At 45.8% G+C, this 26973-nt stretch overlaps 1 protein-coding gene across 2 annotated transcripts in view; it reads left to right on the top strand.

Annotated features, from left to right (window-relative positions):
- The window catches only part of TRPM8 (transient receptor potential cation channel subfamily M member 8), a 76010-nt gene extending 49294 nt beyond the window's left edge, over positions 1-26716 (top strand). For both annotated transcript variants that reach the window (XM_060106035.1, XM_060106034.1), the window contains exons 20-24: positions 110-287; positions 10627-10817; positions 20577-20676; positions 21744-21777; positions 26666-26716. In XM_060106035.1, the coding sequence (XP_059962018.1) occupies positions 110-287; positions 10627-10817; positions 20577-20676; positions 21744-21777; positions 26666-26716 (554 nt within the window). The remainder of the gene's footprint in view (positions 1-109; positions 288-10626; positions 10818-20576; positions 20677-21743; positions 21778-26665) is intronic.
- The last annotated feature ends 257 nt before the right edge of the window (positions 26717-26973 follow it).

The following is a 26973-nucleotide window of genomic DNA, read 5'->3' as shown; positions in this document are numbered from 1 at the left end:
GCCTTGGAACAATGCCCAACACATTGCATGATCATCGCACCTTTGTGGTGCTTTAGCACTGCCCCCTCCAGAGGGTCCTCACATTGCCTGTCTGTTGCTGTATCCTCAGGTACCACGTACGACTTCTCCCACTGCACCTTCACTGGGAATGAGTCCAAGCCCCTGTGCGTGGAGCTGGACGAGCACAACCTGCCCCGCTTCCCCGAGTGGATCACCATCCCCCTGGTGTGCATCTACATGCTATCCACCAACATCCTGCTGGTCAACCTGCTGGTCGCCATGTTCGGGTATGTGCTTGGCCATGCAGCGGCTGGGGGTCCACGCCGTCCCGGGCCCCATGCCGGGCGGGGCTGCGGGAATCAGGAGTGAAGCAGCAAAGGTCCACCCTTGAGGAGCTTATGATAGAGGTCTTATGATAGGGGATTGGTGGTCTGGGGTGGGGAGAGGCCTTGAAGGGACTATATTAAGATAGAGCGAGTCCTATAAGCTGTAACATAAGTTTTTGGACCCCAAAGACAGTGCCTGTAACCCCCTCCAGCATGTTCAGACTGCATGTTTAGTGTCCATTTAGCAACCTCCCCGGAGCGCCGAGATGCTGGCCTGACAATGACTGTGGCTCAGCTCGGCTCCCAGGTTTTCATTTTCTGTGGACTCCGTGGGATGGATTCTAGGGCTTAAGGGACTCAGCTTTTAGTTAGCTGCTGCTTTAAAATATTTAGTTTAAGTACAAATCAAGAGAGCAGAGTCAGGAGAGCGACTCTCCTTGGGGGCTCATGTCTAATGAGGTTGGCGTGAGAGCACGATGGTGACTGAAACATTTTTTTTGCTTTTGGCCATTCTCTTTAATCCATTTAGAAAATCATGTTTATCTTGCCCCTTTGTCTTTCTTAGGAGCGTTTCAAAGAACCCCATGTGGTGGGTACAGTGGGGGTACCTTAATTTTATGCTGTTGTTGTGAGGTAGGGGGTTATTCTGGGTACATGAATCCTGGCATAGACAGGCAAGCAATTTAGAAACAAAATTCAAATTAAAAAAAATTATTTGTTAAACTTTGGAGTGAAAGAAAAACCATAGTTGAAACCAGAAACTGAGAAACTATGAAGGATAAGAAAAACACATTTAATTTCGTTAAAGAGGATACCTCAGATGAAGTCATGTGATAAATGATAGACTGGGAACAATGTTTGCCTAAGGTGAACAAAGGCTTCTCATTCTTGCTGTAGAAAGAGCTCCTGCAAATCGGTGAGAGAAAGATGAGGCAGTAGAGAATGGGCAGAGGAATGCAATTCAGAGAAATTCAAATGGCCACTAACTGTAGGGGAAGGGGCTCAACCTCATGGGTGGGAAAGGTCAGCTGAAACCAGCAACGAGGTGTTGGTTTAGGATCCATCAGGTGAAGAGACATCGTAAGAAGTGCTGGAGATGATGCTGGGAAATGGACACTGCTCTGGGAATGTGAATTGTCTCCCACTTTTGGGAAAGTGATCTGAAAATAGCTATTAAAAAATATGCAAACCTTTGGCCCAACTCCTGTGTCTGGGAATCTTTCGTAAAGATATCTAGGCAAAAAACATTTATTAGATCATTGTTTGATGCCTATCAATAAGGGGATGGTAAAACAAAGCATGTCGTATCCATACCATGGAACATTATGCAGCTCTTAAAAAGAAAAGCTGAGGGCTTCCCTGGTGGCGCAGTGGTTGGGAGTCCGCCTGCCGATGCAGGGGACGCAGGTTCGTGCCCCGGTCCGGGAAGATTCCACATGCCATGGAGCGGCTGGACCCGTGAGCCATGGCCACTGAGCCTGCACATCCAGAGCCTGTGCTCCGCAATGGGAGAGGCCACAACAGTGAGAGACCCGCGTACCACAAAAAAAAAAAAAAAAGAAAAGCTGAGATCTATATTATTGACTTGGAAGGATGACATTTTGTTAAATATAAGAAGCTCAGTGCAGGCTTATTTTTATAGCAAAATCTTATTTTCTGACAGTAAAAAACAAGAAATTTTTAAAAGGCAAGTATATATTTCACTCAGCACAATGATCACATATTACTTCCATAATTTAGAAAAAAAGAATCAGAAGGTAGTTGTCTTATAGAGACCTGAGGGGCACCAGGATTGTAGACGAGGGTCATCTTTCTTTGTCGGTCAGTGGCCTCCCTTTGAGTGAGGCTGCGTGGGGGAACATGTGCCTTTGGGGACATCACGCATCCAAGGGGCTGAGCCGTGAGTGGTCACCTGGTCTTCAGGTGTACAGCAACGTCCTCCTCTAGACTAGCTTCTACACTGTGGCCACAGTGGTGTTTCTAAAATGTCACTTCTCTGCTTAAAATTCTGGAAGTATTTCAGTATTTCCCCATAGTGTTCAGGGTAAATTTCAGCCTCCTCAGCTTCCTCCAAGGCCATCGACCTGGGCTTTGAAAACACCTTCAGGCTTCACCTCTGCTACCTGTCCCCGACAGGCATCCCACCTGTCTATCCCTAAACAGTGTGATCTGTCATGCCTGACACTTTTGCAAATGTCACCCCTCTGTCGACATTACCTGTTCTATCTTGACCGTCTCTTTCCCATTCCTCTTGCCCTCTAAGGAGTCCAGCAGCACCCTTCGCCCGAGTGGTCCTCGTGCCCTCCCCACTGTGCATAGAGAACCCGTGGGCCCCCCTCACAGCGATAGCTTCCTCTTCTTCCAGACCGTAAGCTCTGGAGAGTGGAGATTGTGTCTGTCTCAGCACCTAGCCCTTCCTGGGTTTGTTCCATGAATGAAAAGAACAGGATTCTTTCTGCTTTTAGTTCATTATTCAGTTTTAGTTAGGAGAATAGCTTCCTGGTCTGTTATTCACCAAGTAGTGTCAATGGTGAATGTCAGACCAGTGAGGGGTTCATCACCTAGATGTATAACATCTGTTCTGTGCCAGGTGCCTGGGCCATGGAGATCATGGGGCCCTTTGTCCCACTCAGCCTTAAAGAGGGGATATGCACCCCACGCCACCCCCAACTCCATCACCGCCCCTAAAGGGGGGCCTGGGAAGGACTCAAGAATCCAGACGTCTATACTGCTTACGGGAAGCTGGACCATGTCACGCTGCCAGAAGTCCCCAAGTCTGAGCTTGCAGAGAGAAGTGGCAGAGACGGGTGGTTATGTATCCACGTGAGGGCAGAGAAGGGAGGACCGATTCCCAGACTCGAAGCAAGAGTGGGGAGGGAATGAGATGATTTGGGGTCCTATTTTATAGTGATAACCTCTCTCATCAACCTGTACATTGAACATTGGGTAGTCCCTGTAAAAACTGACCACTAATATAATATCTACAAAAATTAAACAAAAGGGCCGACAGCTCCCAATGCGATGGCCTTTGAGCTACATGAATTCAGTAGATCTCAGGAAGCAGAGTGGAACAGTGCTTAGAGTTCTCCCGAGTCTGTGTGCTGTGAGCTGTTCACCAAAGCCATTCTTGAGGACCAGGTCAGTTTGTAATTCATTATCCCCATGACAATCATAAAATGATAGAATTTGGAGCTGAGAGGGACAGGAGTCCAGCCTGTGATTTTCAGCTTGAGGAAGTGAAAGTTGGGCAGCTCAACATCTGTGGCTCTGGCCGCACTGATGTCCGTCTTGCCTGTGTCCATTCGAGGCTTGAGCTTGAGTCTCTTCCCTGCGAGGCCTGAGCCATTGGGCCACACCCCGCTGTTGCCTCATTCAGTGTGTAAGTGTGACCACTGGGGAACTTCCCTTCCCTTGGGGGATCCTTAGATTCATCTTGGGCTAAGGCAGAGGCCTTTTTTTCTGTTAATACCTGTCTGAGCAGCTAGAGCAGCCCCCTTGCCATCCTTGAGCTAACTCGTCAGGACACTGTTTCTGATGGTTGTGATGGATATTCTGGGTTCACTCCAAGCCGACAGCTCCGGGATGTGACCCCTGTCTGGCACCGCATCAAAATATTCATGTAAGGGTTTAACCATGCACAATGGCAGCCTTTTGAACTGTATCATAAATGTACACTTGGGAATTTTAAAGTAATATTGGAATGCTCTCTAGATGGTATTCAGCAGGGAAAGGAAATGGGTGTAAACATCTGCGATGATTCCACATTAAAATTATCGATCACAGGCCCTTTATGGCTTATCAGAGGCACGATGTGATCTTAAGGTTAGTAAATGACTCGGGGGCCTCTTAACACGGAGCTGTTAATGCTTTCAGGCACCGTGTCCTGAAGATAAATTCACCCACGGCATTTCTGCTGGAAAGGACTCATCAGACATGCCCCGTCTGAGATAATTTCTAAGAATAAAATGTTTTTTTAATCTTAGGAATAATATATGTTCATTATGAATATGTAGAAAAGTAGACAAAAGAAAATATCTCCTGGTACAGATTAAACGTTCGGGTGACTTCACCAGTCCCAGGCAGGCTACTGAAATGGGATGAAAAGAAGAAAAAGAGAGCAGATAATTGTAACAATAACAATAGCTAATATTGATACTTTTCCATGCTAGGCACATCCAAGTGCTTTACATGTGCAGCTTCATTTAATTAGTCATCATTTTTGTGTAGGTGTAGCTTTATAATCATTCATAAATGAGGAGTTGGAGGCAGAGAGAGGTTAAAGTCTCTGCTATCTGAGCGGGAGATGGGCACATAGACAGTAATATAAGATGAGGTGAAAAGATACAGTACGATCCGAGCGGCACGAGAAACCTATTCACAAAGGACTCTGGTGCAGGGCCGGGGTTATTAATTGTGACAGGTCTTGGGGCTGGGCAGCAGCAAATGGAGGAGACATTTGCTCAGAGAACCCTGTGAGCTTTGGTTGGAGAGGGAGAGAAGCAGAGGAAATAAAGCTGTTCTGGGGAGAACTAGAGACTGCGGATGGGGGAAGGTCAGCAGGGGCTGGGTTATGGAGTGTCTCTTATGCCGTGTTAAAGAATTTGGACTTTTCCCTGCAGGTGAAGGGAGATTTCATGGGTCTTTACACAGGCAATGGCACAATCTTAGTTGTGCTACTTTGACAGAAACATGCTCAACAGTTAGCATTTCAAAATCAGTGCAGTGAAATCGCTGGCTGTCTCTTACTGTTAGCGTTGATGCTGTTTTGGTGCTGCAGAGCGTGAGGGGAACCAGGATGTGCGGAAGGTTTTAATGTGCCCGCTGGGGCACTGAGTGGGTGCAAAAAGTCAGGGTCATCAAGGTTCACTGGATACTGCTGCAGAGTCTGGGAAGGAATGGCAGATGGAAAAATGTATGTAATCTGTGAAAAGCTTGGAAGAGGGGTTTACCTGATTGCAGTCTAACTGGCAAGTTTCTCGTATTTCAGTTTCTTCTAAAATTCTGCCGTTGTTTTAGTGTCTACTTTTTCTTTGTGAATTTTTTGCAGGCTTTTCATTCTGTTTTGTTAATCAGTCTTTCTATTTTGGTTTTTACTACCAAATGGCTTTAATTACTGATTTTTAAAAATCATTTTAACATCTGTTGTATGAGTGCCCTTCATTATTCTTACTCAAAACTTTCCTAGCTTTTCTGATATATTTAATCATGTGGAGAGCCTAAGGCTCATCTTCTGCAATCCTTTTTTCTTTCCTCTTCCAAAAAATTTCTTTAATGAATTTTATTGTGATGATGTTAACTTTGCAGGGCCATTTAGGGGAAGCTGACGTCTTTAAAAAATGCCAGAAAAAATGGCATGATTCTCCATTTATTCAAATACATATAGTTTCCCAGTAAACTTTTATGGCTGTATTCACATGGATATGGCCGATATTTTGTTACATTTTTTTTCTAGCCATTTGTGGTTGTGAGTGAGATATTTTTTCTATTATGTTTTTTTCAATAACTACTTTTTGATATGCAGGAAGGCTATGAAGTATTGCTTACTTATTTTGGAACAAGTCTCCTTACTGAATTCTTTTTTTTTCCCCCTCTCTTTTCCTTTTATCATATCATGGAAGTTTCCTCCTATTTCTTATTTATTAAGCTCCTTCCTTCTTCTTCTTCTTTATTTCTTCTAATCAGAAATGGATGTTGCATGTTGCCAGAAGACTTTCTAGAAACAGTTTAAATGGTATTTGTCTTTTTGATCTGTGATGTATTATGAAAATGATGAATTATATAAATGACCTTAATATTTAGTCATCCTTTTGTTCTTTGGTCAGGCACATTACTCTTTGAACGCACTGCCGAATTTCATCCACGTACAAAGCTATGTGAATCCTAAACATTTATCTCTTGGTAACATTTGCACTGTCAGTGGGTGTCTGAGACTTTGTCTCTCCTGCTTCCTCTTCCTCTCATGCTTATCTGAGGTGCTCAGATGCTCTTAGGGGACAGAGCTCCCACCAGCTGGGTAGCTGAGGGCACAAGATATCACGGGAGATGTCAAGTCAAAGGGGACCTTGCAGAATTCCTCTCAGGGAAGACGCTAGGTGGCCAGTGGTTGGCAGGGACAGTGAGAGCCATCAGAGCTGGGTGGGCCTGTGTTCTGCTCTGGACATTTGGGTTTGCTGAGGGGGGTGGGGATGTAGTAGCCCCAGAACTCAGCCTGTCTGCTATAGAAGTGGAAAACCATGTCTAAAAAGCATTAAAATTATTTGAGCTAAGCAGTTGGAAGCCTTCCCTGGGGAACCCTCATGTCTTGTTGGCTGAGTCTGGACCTGACTCTAGAGAAAAAGAACAATTTGGAAGGTTTGGGGTTGGATTTCACCTCCAGGTCACATTTTGCCCATTCCTGCTGCTCTCTGGGGCAGGTGGACGTAAGTAAATAAACCTCAGCATGGCCAGCCCCGGAAATGTGTTATTTATGCAAAGTGGCTTTTGGGTATTCATGTCCAGTAATCAATCAGTTCACCCACACCCCCTGTGGGATGCGGATAAGGGCTTTTACCATTTTCCCAGGAAAGGAGCGCTGCTCACTGGATGCACATGGACCCTGAGGTGCAGAGGAAGCAGAGGTTCCAGCAGGAGGCTCCTTGGAGCCTGCTGGGTTGTCCAGAGGAGCACATGGGGCAGTGATGGGAGGCGGAGTTCTTCAAAAGAAAGAATGATACAGGGCTTCCCTGGTGGCACAGTGGTTGAGAGTCCACCTGCCGATGCAGGGGACGCTGGTTTGTGCCCCGGTCCGGGAAGATCCCACATACCGTGGAGCGGCTGGACCCGTGAGCCATGGCCACTGAGCCTGTGCGTCCAGAGCCTGTGCTCCACAATGGGAGAGGCCACAGCAGTGAGAGGCCCGCGTACCGCAAAAAAAAAAAAAAAAAAAAGAATGATACAAACACCAACCCCTGTTGTCGGCACTGGCCTAAGTGCATTCCAGACCAGGGCTTGGCGGTTTTTTCTGTAAGGGCCGGCCAGGGTCTTGGCTTTGGCCAGATGTGCAGAAAGAAGCAGTGCTCAGCGACCCCACACCCATCCCTGCCTCTTTGCTCGTGGGCCCTACAGAACAGGTTGGGTGTTAGATTTGGCCCCTGGGTCACAGTTCACCGATTCCTTTTCTAGATGACCTGGAAGACTTAAGATGTTTTTCACTACCTCTGAGTAACCAGTTAAGCTAAAATGTGAATCTCTTCCCACTAGGACCCTTCTTGGCCACAATTCCACTTGAAGATCCCAGGGAAGGGAGGGAGAAGACACCTTCCCCAGCTCTAAGCATCTGAGTGTTCCTCCCTTCAACAGGAGCTATTAATTCCTTCTGGGTAAAACCTCAGCAAACAACATTCAATGCATTAAAATGGATGCAATTTGGGTGTCTGTTGAGTTTTAGGGGGCAGTGAGTAGGATCCATTTTTGGCTAAATACATAAGATTTTAAGATGCTCCTAGGGGCTCATTTGAATGGTGATACTTGTTCTGGAGCAAAGTATGTAGTAAAACGTGATTCCTGGCACGTTCTTCGCCTGGACTTCATTAACCTGGGCGTGCCTGCCGTCCTCTCTTATTGCAGTGACAGAAGCCTGCAGTGCCCTTTGCAGACACAGAATCAGCAGGGGCTGGCAAGGACAGATAATGATGCTTGGTATTCATCTTGGAGCAAAACCTGACCTACATTTGGAAGAAACAGCAGGCTCACTGCCAGACTCAGTTTGCTGCATCAAACTGAGTCTCATGCATCACAGTCCTGTCTGCTTTTCACCCAGAAAATCTACCACATAGAGTTAACACTTGAATCAGTCAAGAAACCGTTTTACATGCCTAGTAAAGGAGTTTACGTATAGTAGATACTCAACAAACATGAATTCCCTTTGCTTTAAAGACCACACCCAGTTGAAGAGGCACGTTCTGGGAAAGCCTGCCCTGCCCAGACCCCAGGACCTGGTGTAGAGCTCAGAGGGGTCTGATTCATCAGTAAATGCCAAGATAAGCAGAACCAAGCTTATAAGCAAAGCCACAACCATGATCTGTATAGGCTAGTGTTTTGCTCATGTATATGATCCTCACTTGGCTAAAGATATTTAAGTCTTAGGTTGTAGTGCGCTAATAATAATAGTGAGTAATAGTAATAGTAACTATTATTGCTAATAGTAATAGTGAGGTCTCACAACAAATGTATCCCATTTCTCTGCCTGCAAGGTTTGGCCTCTGAAGTTTTGGCCTCTGATGTTTTTACCCAGAATTTGGAGAATTTAATCTATCTGCAGTCAGGATTTGCTGTTAGGCAATTTTAAGGGGTTTGTTGCTGCTTCTTTGGCTCTTGAAGGAGTGATTTGGTGTTAATGATAAAAGTATCTCAGATGATTGAACTTCAGCAAATGGTAAAATGCTTCACAGTTATCTTTTACTAAGTAGTCCAACCCGATCCTTTTTAAAAAAATTTTTTTAAATAACAAATTTCAGCAGTTATACATATACATATGTTCCCATATCCCCTCCCTTTTGCGTCTCCCTCCCACCCTCCCTATCCCACCCCTCCAGGCAGTCACAAAGCACCGAGCTGATCTCCCTGTGCTATGCGGCTGCTTCCCACTAGCTATCTACCTTACGTTTGGTAGAGTATATATGTCCATGCCGCTCTTTCACTTTGTCCCAGCTTACCCTTCCCCCTCCCCATATCCTCAAGTCCATTCTCTAGTAAGTGTGTGTCTTTATTCCTGTCTTACCCCTATGTTCTTCATGACATTTTTTTTTCTTAAATTCCATATATATGTGTCAGGAGTCATGTACCAAAATGTTCATAGCAGCCCTATTTACAATAGCCTGGAGATGGAAACAACCTAAGTGTCCATCATCCGATGAATGGATAAAGAAGATGTGGCACATATATACAATGGAATATTACTCAGCCATAAAAAGAAACGAAATTGAGCTATTTGTAATGAGGTGGATGGACCTAGAGTCTGTCATACAGAGTGAAGTAAGTCAGAAAGAGAAAGACAAATACTGTATGCTGACAACCTGATCCTTTTGAAATGGAGCACGGCTCAGAACATTCACGCTCTACGTCGTGAGGTGGCCTCATGTAGTGACAGAGCAAATAGGCACTGGGCTGGATTTCGGGGTCCAGATGTTGGCTTCATCACCTGCCAGTCGGGGGACTCAGACAATTACCTACCCCTGTTGTGCCTCAGTTTCTTGATCTGTTCATCACAGATGATAATAGCACTTAACGTTCTACAGAGAGCTGTTTGCAGACTAAATCAACTAATACAAGTCGACTGCTTAGAACAGTGTCTGGTATGTAACAAGTGTTAGCTACTTAACAATCTGGGTTTAATTTGTAACAGATAAGTCAGTGGTATAGTCAGACATTTTCTGGATAAATAGACGTTTTCCTAATTCTTTGTTATGGGACTTATTTCTCCCTGTGAATTGTGATTTACATAGTGAGATTGTGTTGTGAGTACAGGTTTGAGCCTCATTATTTTCACTCACATGTAAGCATTTGCCCAAAATATAAAAGTTAGTCATAAACATATTTTTTAATGGCAGCTGCATAGTGTAATCACATTGATTGGCCGTAACTTGTGATATAGTTTCTTAGGGTTGAACATTTTCGTTGTTCCATGCTACTGGGTGGAAAGTGGGAGCAGCTGTTACTCAGCGTGCTGTGGCAGACACCCATGTGTGATATCCATTTCTATATTTTCTTTTCTCAGTATCTCCTTATTCTTAGGTTAGATTTCCAGAAGTAAAATCAATGGGTCAACTGGATAAATATTTTTAAGGTCCCTGATAAATATTAACAAACTGCTCTCCCAGATTGTTTATAATTAAGCCCCCACAGTGACGTTGGCAACTAACTCCTCTGAGAGTCGCCACCTTGGGCCTCTGGGTATCGAACACAATACCAGACTAACGGAAAAAGGGAATCCTTGAAAGCTCTTGAAACACGCCTCTACCGTGTGGGCGCTTGGCGGGTGCTTCAGCCATGCCCTGCCTGCCCCCTCGCAGGCAGGAATCATTTTAAAGTTCATTGGACAATCTTCTGTGATTAAAAAAAAAAAAAACCAAAATAACAAAAGCCAGACCCAGTTTTGGCCCAGCATGAACGGAAGGGTGCCTGAGTTGTTCAGGCCCCGACACCACCATAGATTCTTCTCTCCTATGGCAGTGAGAGCTTGGTACCAATATCACCATATTCGGCAATGAAATGGCCAGGCCTATGGAAAGCTGAGGCTTGACCTTCTCTCCCCCCCCACCAGCTACACCGTGGGCACCGTCCAGGAGAACAACGACCAGGTCTGGAAGTTCCAGAGGTACTTCCTGGTGCAGGAATACTGCAGCCGTCTCAACGTTCCCTTCCCCTTCGTGGTCTTCGCCTACTTCTACATGGTGGTCAAGAAATGCTTCCGGTGCTGCTGCAAAGAGAGGAGCGCAGAGTCTTCCGCCTGCTGTGAGTGGCTTGTCTGTTGTGCTTGGGCTTAAAGGCAGGGATTCCTTCTGGGGAAGCGTGTCTGGTCCACATCTCAACAGGAAGGGTTAGTCCCAGTTATTTCAGCGCTCACAGGTGTCTGTAAAGTTCAGGCATCGAGCCCCCCAGTGACTTACTCGAGAGAAAGAGTAGATTGTTTTTTGAATTTACAGAGAACAATATTAATATTTTAGTAGACTTTACAATACTTAGAGCAGTTGTCCATGCCCACAGGTTTTTTTTCTTGTTTTTTCTTTTCTTTTTTTAACGGTAGTGTTATCATAGCTGTTTTATTTTATTTTTTTATTGAAGTATGGTTGATTTACAATGTTGTGTTAATTACTGCTAGACAGCAAAGTGATTCAGTGATACATATATATGCATTGAAAAGGTAGATTAAGAAAGCCTTCTAGTGGGGCTTCCCTGGTGGCACAGTGGTTGAGAGTCCGCCTGCCGATGCAGCGGACACGGGTTCGTGCCCCGGTCTGGGAAGATCCCACATGCCGCGGAGCGGCTGGGCCCGTGAACCATGGCCGCTGAGCCTGCACGTCCGGAGCCTGTGCTCCGCAACGGGAGAGGCCACAGCAGTGAGACGCCCGTGTACCGCAAAAAAAAAAAAAAAAAAGAAAGCCTTCTAGATCTGCCAGGACAGCCTTATTCCAGGGGGCTTACTTGTGGATGTACATAATAATGATGTAAATAGGATGTTGAAGCAACAGGATTCATGGGGTGGTGTCAAAATGTGACTTGGTCCTTGCTCTCTGTTGCTTGTGTGACATTTATTCTCTGGGAGATCTTAGCTTTGATTCCAGCAGGGGTCATGACTTTCCTGGTTGTTCTTAGAGAACTAGAAAAGCTTATGACGACTTTACTTGGTAAAGCAGTCTCAATTTAGAAATTAGGACCTGCAGTCCAATAGATTAAGCAGCCCATTCATCGTCATTCAGAGGGGAGACTCCTCTTACCCTGAGGTCCCTCTCAGCCAGTGGAGTTGTCAGGAAGGATGGGCTGCTGGCTTTTCTCTCTTTCTTATTCCCTTCCCTCCCACTCACTCACCAGCTGCTGTTCCTGACCTTCTCTGGGTTGGAGCACAGGGAGAAGGGAGGGGAAAGAGCAGAAATCCTGTTCAGCAACGGTGGTGCTGCCCTGGGCTGGCTCTGTGCTCGCTGGCCTGGTGCATGCTTAAAACTGACCCTCTGCTGTGTGGGCGCTTGGCGGGTCCTTCAGCCATGCCCTGCCTGCCTCCTCGCACCAACCACAGCTCCCGGGACTTGGCGATGCTCTCTCTGAGGGGCGCTGCCCCACAGGAGCCTCTGGTTTCCAGGGGTGCACTCTGCACAGACTCTCCCTGCTGGGGGCTGTGGAGTTTGTTCTCCCTCTCACGTGGTCACCCACCTCCTCAGCCCCAACAGACTCCGGGCAGACGGGTCCCCACCTAGCCCCTCTCCTTGCCCCTGCTGTGGGAGCCGGAATCTCTGACCCTTGACCCTCAGTCACACCTGGGTCCCCATCGTTTTGGCTGCAGGGAGCACACGTCTGGCTCTCTTCCCCACGACCCGAGATGTACTTAACTCCCCTTCCTGGAGCCACTGAGCCGCATAGATCTCCCTCACCCACAAACTTGTTTCAACCAAATTCAGCACAAGGGAGGGGGAGGCCTATTTTCATTCCCTGGATGTCTGGACGCAAAGGAAAAGATGGAAAGGGCACCACTGGCTTGTACACTTTGTCTTCTAACCTCAGACTTAAGCTGGGGACTCCGTCTCCCGGTGAGTGGATAGGCGCACCGCCGCAGGACTGACACCTGCACAGCGACGGGGCCCAAGCACTTTGGGGTCCACACAGTTCTTTTCATTTCTTTTAAAAATCAGAAGAAAAAGAAAGAACTTTTAGGTGACAGAAAACCTATTGGTATATACTTGTCCTTATACCAACCCAGTCATATAATCTTTTTCATGTTTTCTTGATCCAGGAAGGAGCCCACAATGGCAAAAGTGCCGAGGGCTTAGGGTGGCTGACTTGTCCTGGTTTGCCCAGAACGTCCCTGTCTTAGCGCTGAGGGTCCTGCATTCTGGCTGTCCACTTAGGGTGACCGACTTGTCTCAGTTTGCCAGGGACCATCCCTATTGTAAAATTACAAGTCCTGCATCTCAGGAACCCTGTCAGTTCAGGGGCTGCTGGTCACCCTAGCAGGGCCCACAAAAGTCATCAGTGTCCCCGTGTGCTGACTAGGTAGGCAGAGTTAATGACTCAGGTTGGCCCCAGCCCTGGTACCTGCGGGATTTCCATCCTCAGTCCCATTCTTGAGAAAAACAAGCGGATCCGAGTCTCTAAGCAGATCTGTTGTGTCTTATTGTGAAACAACTCTTTGAAATCTGGTTCCCTAAAACTACCACTGTTTATCTGCCCATGACTCCATGGGTCAGTCCTGGGCTGGTCTTTGCCCCTTGTGGTGTCTGGCTGTTGGCAGGTAGGCTATGGACTGGCTGGTCCCAATGTCCATGTGTGCTCACATGTGTGGGGTTGGCTGGGCTGTCATCAGGGAGCCTCAGTCTCCTCCAGCTCAGGCTCCCACAGCTGGAGCCTAGACTCCCACAAAAAGCGGAAACTGCATAGCCTCTGAGGCCCTGGGCTCACAAAGCAGATGACATCACTTCTGCCACATTCTATTGGTCAAAGCAAGTCACAGGCCCACCCACCTCAAGGGAGAGCAGCCTACACACGGGGTGGGCAGAATCTGTGGCCCTGTTTTGCCATTTATCACACCAGGCATCCCCTGAACAAGCTGGATGAGCTGATCTCCGGAAAGTGCCCTTCCCCCCGCCCCCCCCCGCCCCCGCCCCCGCCCCCGCCCCCGCCCTGCCCCGCTCCCACGCTGGCCTATCAAGAGAAAGCAAGGTTCTCACTGCCCTCTCCACCCAGGCATCACAGCTGAGCTGAGTCCTTGCCATTGGGGGCGGGCGGTGTGCATGCGGGCTTATCTCTCATTAACTCACCTGCCATATTAAACCTAGATCTGACACACTAGAAATGAAAACATTTCTCTAGCCAGATTGATCTGACACACTAGAAATGAAAACATTTCTCAGTCCAGAATTATCTTTGATGCCTCGAACAGTTTAAAATAAAAATTTCTCAGCTATAATGGCTATAACTGCATTCACCATAGGGAAATGCTCAATACCTAGGCTGACACCATGTACATATACAGCCCTATTTGCTGTGCTTTTCTTGAGCCTCAAAAGCTTAGACAACTGAGCATGGATCTTTTTTTTTTAATTTATTTTTTTTTAATTTTTATTATTTTTAATTTTTATTTTTTTGCTTTATAACAAATTTAATCAGTTATACATATACATATGTTTCCATATCCCCTCCCTTTTGCGTCTCCCTCCCACCCTCCCTATCCCACCCCTCCAGGCGGTCACAAAGCACCGAGCTGATCTCCCTGTGCTATGCGGCTGCTTCCCACTAGCTATCTACCTTACGTTTGGTAGTGTATATATGTCCATGCCACTCTCTCACTTCGTCCCAGCTTACCCTTCCCCCTCCCCATATCCTCAAGTCCATTCTCTAGTAGGTCTATGTCTTTATTCCTGTCTTACCCCTATGTTCTTGGATCTTTAAGAAACAGCTTCTTGATCTTTCTCAGTCCTTTGCTGCTTTTTCTTTGCTACTTTCTAAAATGATATATTTTCATGAGCAGTTGGAATATCTGCTATGTTTTCCTTCCTTGAAATAACCTTTCCTGAGCACTGCCTTTCTGAGCAGGGTCTGTGATAGATGTGGATGGTATAGAAAAGTACAAACTTGGTTCCAGAAAATGACCTTCAGCCATTGGGATAGAAGTGGGTGCCTCAATGTTTATGAGCTATCCAGTTAGTCTTATCACTTAGATTATAGACAACCACCAAGAACCAATGAAAACATTCTCATGAAATGTCTAAATAGAGTGATAAAAAAGGAAAATCACCGAGTTCTTATAAATTCCAAATGCAAGAGCCTACCAACCTCATTTCCTGCCACCGTTGTCTTTGGAAGATTTTTGTAAAACCCATCCCACATTTTCTGCAGATCTGGGTTTAAAAACAGAGGGAGTGCAGGGATGGATGGATGGATGGATACGGTGCATGGGAAAGACAAGCAAAGCGTGAAGAGGGGCCTTCCCTACCTGTGCACATGAACAAGAAATACTGTAAAATTATTACAGGAGGCGTTCATTTCTTTACCCACATTTACTCTCTGTTCTGTGGATACAGCTGTGAACACAGCCATGTGGGAGCTGGGCTCATGGGCCATGGCCTGGAGGGATGCCAGCCCTGGGACGAGACGGTCAGTGTCACAGGGAGCCTGCCAGGCAGGGAGTGAAAGGGGCCTGGGGATCATTAATTCAACAAATATGCGTCAGGCACCCACCATGCGGCAGCCAGGCACTGTGGAAATGGTGCTAGCGGCTAACCTTGCCCTCAAACAGGGCTCATAATCTCAGGAGAAGAAAAAAAATGAGAAAGGCTTAATAGAGAAGTGTAGGAAGCATGAATTTAGAGAATGTGCAGGGTGCCATGATAGCCACATTGTGGACACTTACACCCCAGACTAGAGTGAGTCAGGGGAGGCTTCCTGGAGGAAGGGGATATTGAAACTGAGACCTAGAGGATGAGTTGGAATTAGCCAGGCAAAGGCGTAGATGCTGGGAGGGGCCCAGAGAGTGAGGAGAGGTCAGAGAGAGAAGTTACAGAGGTCAGAGGACAGGTGGGAGGGGTCCGGGGGGCCAAGGGTTGCAGGGAGACTAATGAAAGACCCTGGTCCGTGTCCCACAGCCAGATTCTAGCCCCACACAGTCTCCTGCCTCCCTTCCTCTGCCTGCTGTGCCACAGTGTACATCCTGAGTCCCAGGGGAAGGAAAAATGCAGACAGAAGACATGATAGTACAAGAAATGGTAACATAAATCATGAAACACCCTTTTGCTGATTGAACTTATTTCCCTCAAGATGGAAGTGAACAAAGAAACTCCCAGGGCCAGTAGCAGACACCCTCAGATCACTATGTAAAATGATGCTTCTCAGATCCTGACGTTCGTTCTCCTGACTTGGGGAAGAGCAGTCAATTTAGGGTTTGGAGAGTGGGGCAGGATCTTGAGATGTGTCCCCCGAATTGATCACTATGGGTAAAAAGAAAAGTCTCTGTTAAATAGCAAAAAAACTGGGTGTTGGGGGCAATTTGGGAAAGGGATAATCTAAGGGAGAATCCAGTACAAACAATTAAAGGAATACCATTAAGCTGGTCTGATCTCCAGCTTACTGATTTTTGTCAGGATGCGTTAGAGCTTGTCTGCTTTGTCTGTGCCTTGTTCCTACTGTTTACTGTACTGTGTCTCCCTGGGGCTGCTGGGTGTGTGTTTATGTGTTGCCCTATGGTCTTTTCTTTATTGCACCTGATAAAATGGTCAATGACTACCATCATGGGATTCATGTTCTGTATTGGGCCAATCATTCCTGTCCCTTTAGTGTATCCCCAATATTTTGATGATTCAGAAAGTAAAAATACAAATTTTATGAACCTAGACATGATAATTGGTGGTAATTAAGAAAAATTTAACTTGCCAAGAACCATCATTTTTTGTGGGATTCCTTAACTACACAGAAAAATGGAGGAAAGATACTCAGGAATATGACCTTAAATGTTAGTCATAACTTACTTCTGTGTTATCCCTGGAGCCATGATCTCCTAAAGTCTGGCTTTCAGAATGTAAAGGTACCAACAACCCCCATCTCATGTCACAGTTTAAAGAATCCTCATCGTCAACTCTTTTAACAGCATTATTTCAAGACGTTAAATGTCACTTTGGGGAATGTCATTAGCTATCACACATATGTAAATGCCTTTCCTAATGAAGAAAGGTGTTTTGACAATTTGGATAAGTTGCTGTCTTTCCCCTCATCATTTTGCCATGGAGGACAAAGTGAGTCATTTCTAACTAAAAGAATGAAAAGTCTTTATATCTGGGATGGGAATTGAAAGTTGAGACCTGGAATTTGTACTCAAAGACCACACCCAAAGATCAGAGGTGCGTAATGAAGTGTCTCAGAACTATCTTTGAGTCTGTTTTTTTTTTTTTTTTTTTTTTTTGCGGTACGCGGGCCTCTCACTGTTGTGGCCTCTCCCGTTGCGGAGCACAGGCTCCGGACGCGCAGGCTCAGTGGCCATGGCTCACGGGCCCAGCCGCTCCGCGGTATGTGGGATCTTCCCGGACCGGGGCACGAACCCGCGTCCCCTGCATCGGCAGGCAGACTCTCAACCACTGCACCACCAGGGAAGCCCTGAGTCCGTTTTGAAGCCATGTCATGGATAAGTGTCTATAAAACCTGAGGGAGAGCTCAGGGGACCAATCCATGCCACAGATTTGGAGGCAAATGCAAAGTAAATTTAGGAAATGTATTGCTGACTAGGGGTTCTGGCAAAACGTTTCATACTTCTTCCTGAATCGTTCCAGAGAACAAAAACAAACGATGGATAAAAGTTGTGGGGAGGAAGATTTGATGCAATATAAAGGCAAAGCAATGTCTAACAACTAGTGCTATCTGGAAATGATGTGATACCCTGTGAGGTAGTGAATTCCCTATCACTAGTGGGATTCCAGTTGGGGGTGGGTAGGTAGTGGGGCCGTATGGGATGAAGGCCCACTCTCCAAAGGTACATTGTGTTCAGCCCAGGATCAATGGAACCAGGAAACTCAGTGTTATAGGTAAGGACAAATCAGTCCTCCAGATTCAGGATGGGTTGAGAAGGCAGAACGAAATGCATTCCATTCCCCCAAAACTTATTTAACAATTAAGCACAAGAAAGAACATAAAAATGAAAACAAATCCCCCAACCTGGCCAGCAAGTGGACAAGAGCTTCAACTAGAGAAAGCAAACAGGTCAGAAATGAGCTGTGTTAATCTGCACCTGTGTCCCTGATAGGCTCCTGGGAAAGCGATGCTTTCACAACAATCGGAGAAACAGACAGTGAGCCATGGATGTTATCTTCTAATAGTTCTTAGTCTCAGGAAGGAATAAAGAAATAGGGAGAATGGGAGACCACAGGGCAGGATCCTTTAGCCACTGGGCAGTGATGACAGAAGACAGGGAGCCAAGAGCCCCAGTTTACTCCCTGGAGACTTCTGGGGGGACCTGGTCACCACCTGCTCATTTGTTTCTCCTTAGGGATGCCTAATTCCGGAACCACAGCATCCTGTGGTTGTCAAATCTCCTCACGGTAATTCATTTCCTACCTTTACTTTGCATTTGCCACTAGTGATAGGACAATCATGGGGTTTAAGCTTAAAATTGCTCTTCTTTAGAGGAAAATGCAAGATTTTTCAAATAACTTTCAGAAAAGATAGAATCCAAACTTCCATTTTTGGTACTTTTTTGGTGACATCTTCAAGTAATAGTAAAAAATATGCTACCCAGTCATTGCATTTTTATAAAATTTGCTGTTTTTCATGATTGAAAAAGTAATCCAAGCTCATTTATAAAATGTTCAAAAAACACAGAAAAGCACAATTAAGAAAGAGCAAGAGCAGATGTAACCCACCATCCAGAGATAAATATTGATAACATATCAGTATTGATTCTATTGTTCTTGTGTGGGTGTATGATAATTTGACTGCTCTGTGCATACACATTCAAAATCTAATTTGTTGGGCTTCCCTGGTGGCGCAGTGGTTGGGAGTCTGCCTGCTGATGCGGGGGACACGGGTTTGTGCCCCGGTCCGGGAAGATCCCACATGCTGCGGAGCGGCTGGGCCCGTGAGCCATGGCCGCTGGGCCTGCGCATCCGGAGCCTGTTCTCCTCAACGGGAGAGGCCACAACAGTGAGAGGCCTGCGAACCACAAAAAAAACCCAAAAAACAAAAAACTAACTTGTTCACTTAACTAATAATCTCCCAGAGAACATCTCCCATGGCCATAAATATACATCTTTATGACAATTTTTAACTGTGGAATATTCCAGCCTATAGGTATACCATACTCAATTTTTTTTTTTTTTTCCATACGTGGGCCTCTCACCGTTGTGGCCTCTCCCATTGCAGAGCACAGGCTCTGGACGCGCAGGCCATGTGGCCATGGCTCACGGGCTCAGCCGCTCCGCGGCATGTGGGATCTTCCCGGACCGGGGCACGAACCTGCATCCCCTGCATCGGTAGGCCGATTCTCAACCACTGTGCCACCAGGGAAGCCCTACCATACTCAATTTAACCAATCCCTTGTTAAACACATAGATTGTTTCTCCTCTTTTGTTATTATATAACACTATGAGAAACAGTTTTATGTATTCATTTTTGAGCATATCAGTGATATTTTCCTTTGAGTTCTTTCTAGAAGAGAAATTTCTAGATACACTGTATGTACTTTTGATATGTCTGTCCCCCTTCCCATCCCTCATTCCCTGAGGCTGTAACAATTTACAGATTTTCCCATTATTTGGGAAACCTGTTTGTTTACATCTTCTCCAACAGAAAGTACAGTCATTATTTTAGACTCTGCTAATTTTCCAGTTTGGTTGTGACAATGCTATGTTATTGTTTCAATCAGCATTTCCTTGACAGTGAGAGAGGTTGGACATTTGGTCATTGGTCATTCTTGCTCTTTAGCCACCTGAATTCAGGAGCATCTATCCTTTCCATTGATTATTAAGTACTCCTATCGGGCTTCTACATACATTTAGTTTGAGGAAAAGACATTGGAGATGACTTTGCTAGGAAAAATCCACTTGAAAGAAATTCCGTTAGGAATTATTTTCTAAAGTGAATAACCACCATTTAAAAATAAATCTTTATTTGCTATATAGGAGTTGCTTCAATCCTGCCACTTTCGTATGTCTTTGACTCCCAATTAATTCTTTTTATATCTAGGAAGATCTTAAAACAGCTCCTAAACTCTAACATGTAGATGAACACATTTAAAAGTAAACATGAGATACATTTATTCCAAGTGGACACTTGCATGAACATATGTGCTTTTCTTTCCCCGTGAATTCATATGGAGGATTGCTGTCCATTGCACTAGTACCTGAAATACAGGTGACAGGTTGATTTGTTCCTTTGTTTGCTTGCCATCTGAAAGGTTAAGACTCTGTAAAAAAAAAAAAATTGAACGAAAAATCTTGCTGGAGCATTCCCCAGGCTAATTTTGCAGCACACCTGGCTTAGGTGAGAGGAAAAAACTAAACATCAGAATTATCCTTGAGGTCTACACCCAGACTGCCTATTTCAAGAGGGTAGGAATGATGTCCAGGGATGATTTTCCTCTCCTCCAAACTTTCTACCCCCGTGTTAGGTTGAGAATAGACAATCCATCAGTAAGTATCTAACTGAATGATCAGAGTAGTATTTTGATGGCATCAAAATGGAACAGGAGCACATAAGAAATGTGGGAACCAAATTCACTAGGGAAATGGTTTTGTTAAGTCACAAGACACACAGACAGGCTGTGGATGGATCTCTAGTTGGAATGAAGATTGCGTTCCTATTTCATGCAAGCTCCCATTCCTCACTGTTACCAAGTCATTCATTGATTTTCCATCGGTCTGCTGCTCTCACTAGTAAGTAGCATTAATCAGATCAGCCTGTGCAGGACAAATCTAATTCTCTTGGTTCCAGAGTATATGGCAAAATGCCTAGCAGGTATTGATTTAGGAGGGAAAGGGGGCAAATGAAACAATTTGAATGTTTTTCTTTGTCTCATTATTCAAGGTTTCAAGAATGAAGACAACATGACTCTGGCATGGGAGGGTGTCATGAAAGAAAATTACCTTGTCAAGATCAACACAAAAGCCAACGACACATCAGAGGAGTATGTCAGTCATTTATTCCTGCTTTGCGAGCCTCCCCTTGTGTACAGAAGCCGGCAGAACACAGGCAGCTTATCTGAGCAACCTCTGTAAAGAGAATTTGCAGCAGAGAGGAATGGCACCAAAAGGATATGGCTCAGGCAACTGAAGGTGACAAACACAAAAGGGTGTGTCAGCCTTTCAGGAAGGCCAAAAACCACCCACCTGCCATCTGATTGTCCTTCTGATTGAAGGGCAGAAAGAGGGATTTGGAGCCTGCAGGGCAGGGCTGTGGGCCCAGGTGACAAGAGCGTGGGTCCCTGTGCCACTGCTGACAAGGTGGATTCTAGGAAGACCCATGGATTGTGGGGAACAGAAGTTACCTTGTAGGGTCTGCACATATATCTCTGTGAGGAAGAAGCAAGAGATTAGAAGATGGCAAAACCCTTTGGTTGATCTCCTACAGACAGTGGTCCCTGAGAAGTTCTGAACGCCCTTTATGAGTCACATGGAGTTGTTGTAAACATCCCATAGAACTAGCTAAGTCACTGACTCCCTAGGTAGTCCATGAGGAATGTGGGATGCAGGGCATCCGGGGGCGTGCCCTTCGTATTTAAAGTGGAGTCACTCTTACAGAGAGCTCCAAACACACCTCAGAATTCAGTCTAACAAAGAAAGCGTAAACATAAGAACAACTAATCCCTTTGTTAGGTTCAACACAGCTATTGCGAGCAGGGGATGGGAGGCATGCTTTTGCTCTTTGAGTAACAAAGCAGATGCCCTCCATTCTCCTCCATCCCTAGATGCGGAGATCTTAGTTTTGGAAGGACGGACCTTACAGGTCATCTTCCACCCCCCCATCAATAAAGGTAGCATCTATTTGCTGTCCTTCCATCTGGGGTGAGAGTGGAATTCTGCTTCGCTTGGGTATTAGGAAGAAAGTAAAAATGGTAAAAGCAGGTGACGTTGATTTAGTTGAAGGTGAAAATGATCTGTATTTTGTTCTTTAAAAGACTGCAAAATGGAGCCTAATAGCCTTTTTTGTTTCTCTCTCTCTGTCCTCGCTCTCTTTTTTTTAACTTCCTTGAAGAATGAGGCATCATTTTAGACAGCTGGATACAAAGGTATAGTTCTGTTTATAGTTTGGGAATTATTTTTTTAAATCTCCATTATCTTTGAGCTTTCAGCTAGAGGCCAGTGTCCAAAAATAGATGAAGTTAATTGTTTAAAAAAAAATGGATGTGACCCTGTTCTATACTCAGCTTTCTTTATTCACTGCATACAGTCGGGGTGCTGGAATGACATTGCTTCTCCGATGCTCCCAGCCCCCACGGGAATAGTCCTGAAGTCCCATTTCCACGACTGTCTCTGTCTACCCCAGGACCCCTCCTTTCTTTTTCTCTCAGGTGTAAGATGCTTGCAGTGACAGGGAGCACCAGAAAGGCTCAGAAAAGCAGGGTGGGAGCCTAGAGACTCTATGCCAGTCTTTGCTGCCGCTCTAATTTGTCATCCACTTCATTTGAATTGCGACTGCAAGAGTACGCACGTGAATTAGACGTAGAGAGAGAGTATGCCTACCTCCACCCTGAGCTGGGTAGCTGGAAATTATGATTTGGTTCAGCAGAAATGACAATCGATTCATAAATGTCAGCTCCCTGTTAGGCTCTGAAGAGGAGGTGATATCCATGGCATTTTGGGGATGGTGTCCTGGGTACACAGTCACATAACCTCCCCAGGGCTGTGCGGTTCCACGGCTTGACAATACCCCATCAGGGGTGGCAGGGTCTCCAGCGCCCAATTCCTTGCCTATAGTAAGGTCTCAAGGAACATTGAATAAATGAACAAAAGGTGCTCTTCTCAGAGCTCTTAGATGATCATTTATTCGGTTCACAATTTCTTGTATATGTATTTATGTGTTAGTTACCAGCAGCATTTAAAAGATCTGAGGCCGAGTTTCCATGGGCCTCCCTCCTTGAACTCTGGCCTTGTGCAGGACGGTGGGCTGATGCCTGGTACCTTCCTACTTACCCCCGCCCCCACCCCCACCTTCCCTCTTCTCTTCCTTCCTCTCCTTCCCTCCCCTGGAGCTGCTTGCTCCATATATTGTACTCATCCACTCAGGGTGACGGTACATTCTGTGCTGACAGTCGAATGTTTCCATCACAGTTTGCTTTAGTTCCCTATTGCTGTGCAACAAACAACCCCACATTTTTTTTTTTTTTTTTTTTTTTTGCATTACGTGGGCCTCTCACTGCTGTGGCCTCTCCCGTTGTGGAGCACAGGCTCCGGATGCGCAGGCTCAGTGGCCATGGCTCACGGGCCCAGCCGCTCTGCGGCATGTGGGATCCTCCCGGACCGGGGCACGAACCTGCGTCCCCTGCATCGGCAGGCGGACTCTCAACCACTGCACCACCAGGGAAGCCCCTACAACCCCACATTTTAGTGGCTTCAAACAACCACTTTATTTCACTCTTGCTTTTCTGGGTCAGGGGTTTGGGAAGGGCTCAGCCTGGCAGTTCTTCTGCTTCATGTGGTCTCAGCTGGGTTTACGGGGCTGGATTTAGCTGGCGGTGAGGCCAGGATCTGGCACCTCAGTGTTCCTCCTCATGGCCTCTCTCTTCCACGTGATCTCTGATCCATGAGGCTTGTGGGTCTCGGGGCAGTTCCCCTTTTCCCATAGGGACTGGCTTCCAAGTGTGAAGAAACAGAAGCCGCCAGTGCTCCTAAGGGCGAGACCTGGACCTGGCATGACATCACGTCCACCAGCATCTATTGATTAAAGCAGCCCCAGGCTGGCTGGGATCCAGGTGGGGGAGCAGTAGACTCTACCTGTTCACGTTCCACCTCTTGATGTGGGAGTGACACGTGGACAAGGAGAAACGTGGCAGCCATCTTTGGAGACACGCCATCACGCAGGAGTATATCTTGTTACAGCTGCTCTCCTTCTGATGTTGTACTGGTACTGATTTTTTTTTTTTTTTTTTTTTTTTTGCGGTATGCGGGCCTCTCACTGTTGCGGCCTCCCCCGTTGCGGAGCACAGGCTCCGGACGCGCAGGCTCCGGACGCGCAGGCTCAGCGGCCATGGCTCACGGGCCCAGCCGCTCCGCGGCATATGGGATCCTCCCAGACCGGGGCACGAACCCGTATCCCCTGCATCGGCAGGCGGACTCTCAACCACTTGCGCCACCAGGGAGGCCCTGGTACTGATTTTTAATTGAAGGGCTGGGAAGACTCCTATGTTCTTAGAGTTGAGTATCTGGACATAAGCAATCATGCCAGGATGTATATCATGATTATAATGAGTGAATAGGGGAAAGAAAAGTGCTGGATATTTTAAAAAATTTTTTAAATGTTAGAATGGGGCTTCCCTGGTGGCACAGTGGTTAAGAGTCCGCCTGCCGATGTAGGGGACATGGCTTCGTGCCCCGGTCTGGGAAGATCCCACATGCCGCGGAGCGGCTGGGCCCGTGAGCCATGTTCGCTGAGCCTGTGCGTCCGGAGCCTGTGCTCTGCAATGGGAAAGGCCACGGCAGTGAGAGCCCCGTGTACTGCAAAAAAAAAAAAAAAAAAAAAAAAAAATTAGAATGCATGAAAGGAAGCATAGAGGATAGTATTCTAACACTGAGTATGTATATTTGATGACTATAGTATGTAATATAGAATATATATAAAGTCTTATAGGATTATTCACTTTCTCTACATCATATATTTATATTTAAATATATTGCCTGCTGCATCAATACCTAAGCTACATAGCTCATAATACTTACTGAGCACCTGCCATATGCCAGGCGTTGGGCTAAGCACTATCAAAGAAGACATGGGCCCCAAATTTCATGAATGGATTCCTTGTTAAGTGGTTTGGGTGTAGGAGCATTTTCCAGCTGAATTATGTAGGATTAAATAGCAATAACTCTTGTCTTAGCCTTATCAGGCATATGTTCCGGATTGCCCATGTCTGCATTACCGGGAGCAGGGTCAGCAGCTGTGAAGGCCCTGAGTCCAGAGACGCATGGAATGTTCTGGGCAGCTAGAGAGGGATGGCATGGATCAGGGGAACCCTGAGTAGGAAGAAAGGGGGAGGCTGGGTCATCCTTGGCAGGAACGTGCTGGCCTCTTTAAGGTTGGATTTTATTCCCGTGTAGGGCAAGCCTCTGGGGACACACCTGGGAACATTCCTTTCAAAGATATCCCTCTTAGCGGTCAGAGTGGCCACATAAGAGGGGCTTACACAGTTTGCTTTGGGGAATAGAGGTGCTAGGGACTTGTCTAAGTGTGTGTGTAGAGAAAACAGTCTATTTTTGTTTGTTGTGTTGAGTTGTTTTACTTGTGGATTCACTTAAGGTGGCTTAGGAGGGAGCCAATGGAAAGTACCCTTGGGGCTGGGCTCAAGCTTCTGCAAGACTTGCCACTGCCCCTGCTCTGGGGCGCGCAGAACCTAGGCAGGATGGCAGCCAGGGGATGGGGCGAGCGGGACCTGGGTCGGAGGTCAGCCGGAGATCCAGGTACTGGAGCAGCTGAACTGACTCCCAGGGGCCAGGGAGGCCTCCCAGCCAGTGCATGTCTGGGTGTGGCGGGGCGACCCTCTGGTGGGGACAGTGGACCTGAGCATGGTAGTTGTGGGCGTGGTGCCGAGGGGGTCACAGATGACTGGAGTCCCAGTTGGGGGCTGTCCACACACACGTGTGAGCCAGGGCTCTGTGGGGTCCTCAGAGGAGTGCCTGTGGGTCCAGCCCCCTCTGCATCTCGCTGGCTGTGGCGCTCCACCCCTTTGTTGGTTCCTGCAAGAAGTCCACCTACACCATGCCTTTTGCAGGTTTTAGTTGAATTTGGGCAGATCCCAGGGGAACCTCAAACAACACAACACTGAGACCTGGGCCACCACCCACAGGATTTCACTGCCTCTCTCCCTGCTTCTCTCCTGCTCCCCTGCCCTCTCTCCCCTTTTTATTCCCTCCCTCTTCCTCTACCCCTTTTTTTCTGAGCAACACAAAGTCTCTCCTTTCTATCCAAGGAGAATTTTAGGGTTGGCCACTTGTTTCTTGAGCAAGCTCTTGGTGTCTTAAACCCTGCTAAACATCATACTAAAGTCCTTTTACTGTCAACCAATACAGAACTCTCTCCAAAGCCCCTCCAGTGAAAAAAAATTTATCCATCTCATTCTTACACCAGAAAACAAAGTTATTCACATTGACCTGAAGTCTGTAAGTAGGAATCTTACTATGCCTTCTTTATTTTAGGCAGCCATTAGCCCTTATGGTTTCTTTTTGTCCTTTTTAAAAAAAGAGTTAAAGGAAGAGGTTAATACTGGAAATAAGCCTAAGTTAAACAGAAAGTTTTCCTTGAGTGAGTGATATAGCAAGTTGGAAACCAACTGTGCAGAGATTGCGTTATGTCTACAGCTTTTATTAAGTGTAAAAATATAGCTTGTAATTTAAAGTGATCTTCATGCATCTTGTGTAAAAACTTGTGAAATATGCATGTATTGAAAATAATTATATCATGCTTTTCACTTAAATTGTTTTGCTACTTATACTGTTTGTGTGTGTGTCTGTGTGTGTGTGTGTGTGTGTGTGTGAGGGGAGACACTTTATTTGCAAAAACTTGATTAGTATTGTATCACATTATTTTCATTATATTATACTTTTATCAAAGCAAAACTTTATTGATACCTTATAATTTTATTAGTTACATATAACATTTTTATTTCTATATATTACTTCTCTGTGTTGTAATCTATCCTTTCTATGTAGGAATCACTAGTGATTTTTATTTGAGTAAAGCTAATCCTAATTGGTGCTAATGATTATTTGCTTGTGATATGATTTCAGAAAGTTAGTAATGGACAGAGTCTGAAATATCACCTGGAGCCTGCCATACTCCAGGCATGAACCATACTTGCTATTTTATATATACTACATCTATTTCATAGAAAAGCCATAGAGTCATAATTTAAAATTTAAAGTTGGAAAATTGATCTTAAGACCAGTTTTATTTTTTCCCCTTTCAAGCTTAATGATCTCAAGGGTCTTCTGAAAGAGATTGCTAATAAAATCAAATAAAACTGCATGGACTCTAATGGAGAAAAATCTAATTCTAGCAAGGTAAGTAATTTTAATGGCTTTTTGTTTTGCTCTGAAAATTTACGTATTTTAAGACTAATTCAAAAATCATGATATTTTCTCAGTTACTTTCACATATGATCAGATTTGAAAATAAGGCATGGTGTAAAAAATTCGAACAATAGAGGTATATAGAAAAGAACAGGTAGAAGCCGCCCTCACATTACTTTCCCTGTCTGCTCCCCGGCCTAAGGTTA

This window comes from Mesoplodon densirostris, chromosome 8 (assembly GCF_025265405.1).
Source record: "Mesoplodon densirostris isolate mMesDen1 chromosome 8, mMesDen1 primary haplotype, whole genome shotgun sequence".
In the NCBI taxonomy this organism is placed as follows: Eukaryota; Metazoa; Chordata; class Mammalia; order Artiodactyla; family Ziphiidae; genus Mesoplodon; species Mesoplodon densirostris.
Note: the sequence above shows the minus strand (reverse complement) of the source record. Positions and strands in the feature narration are given on the sequence as shown.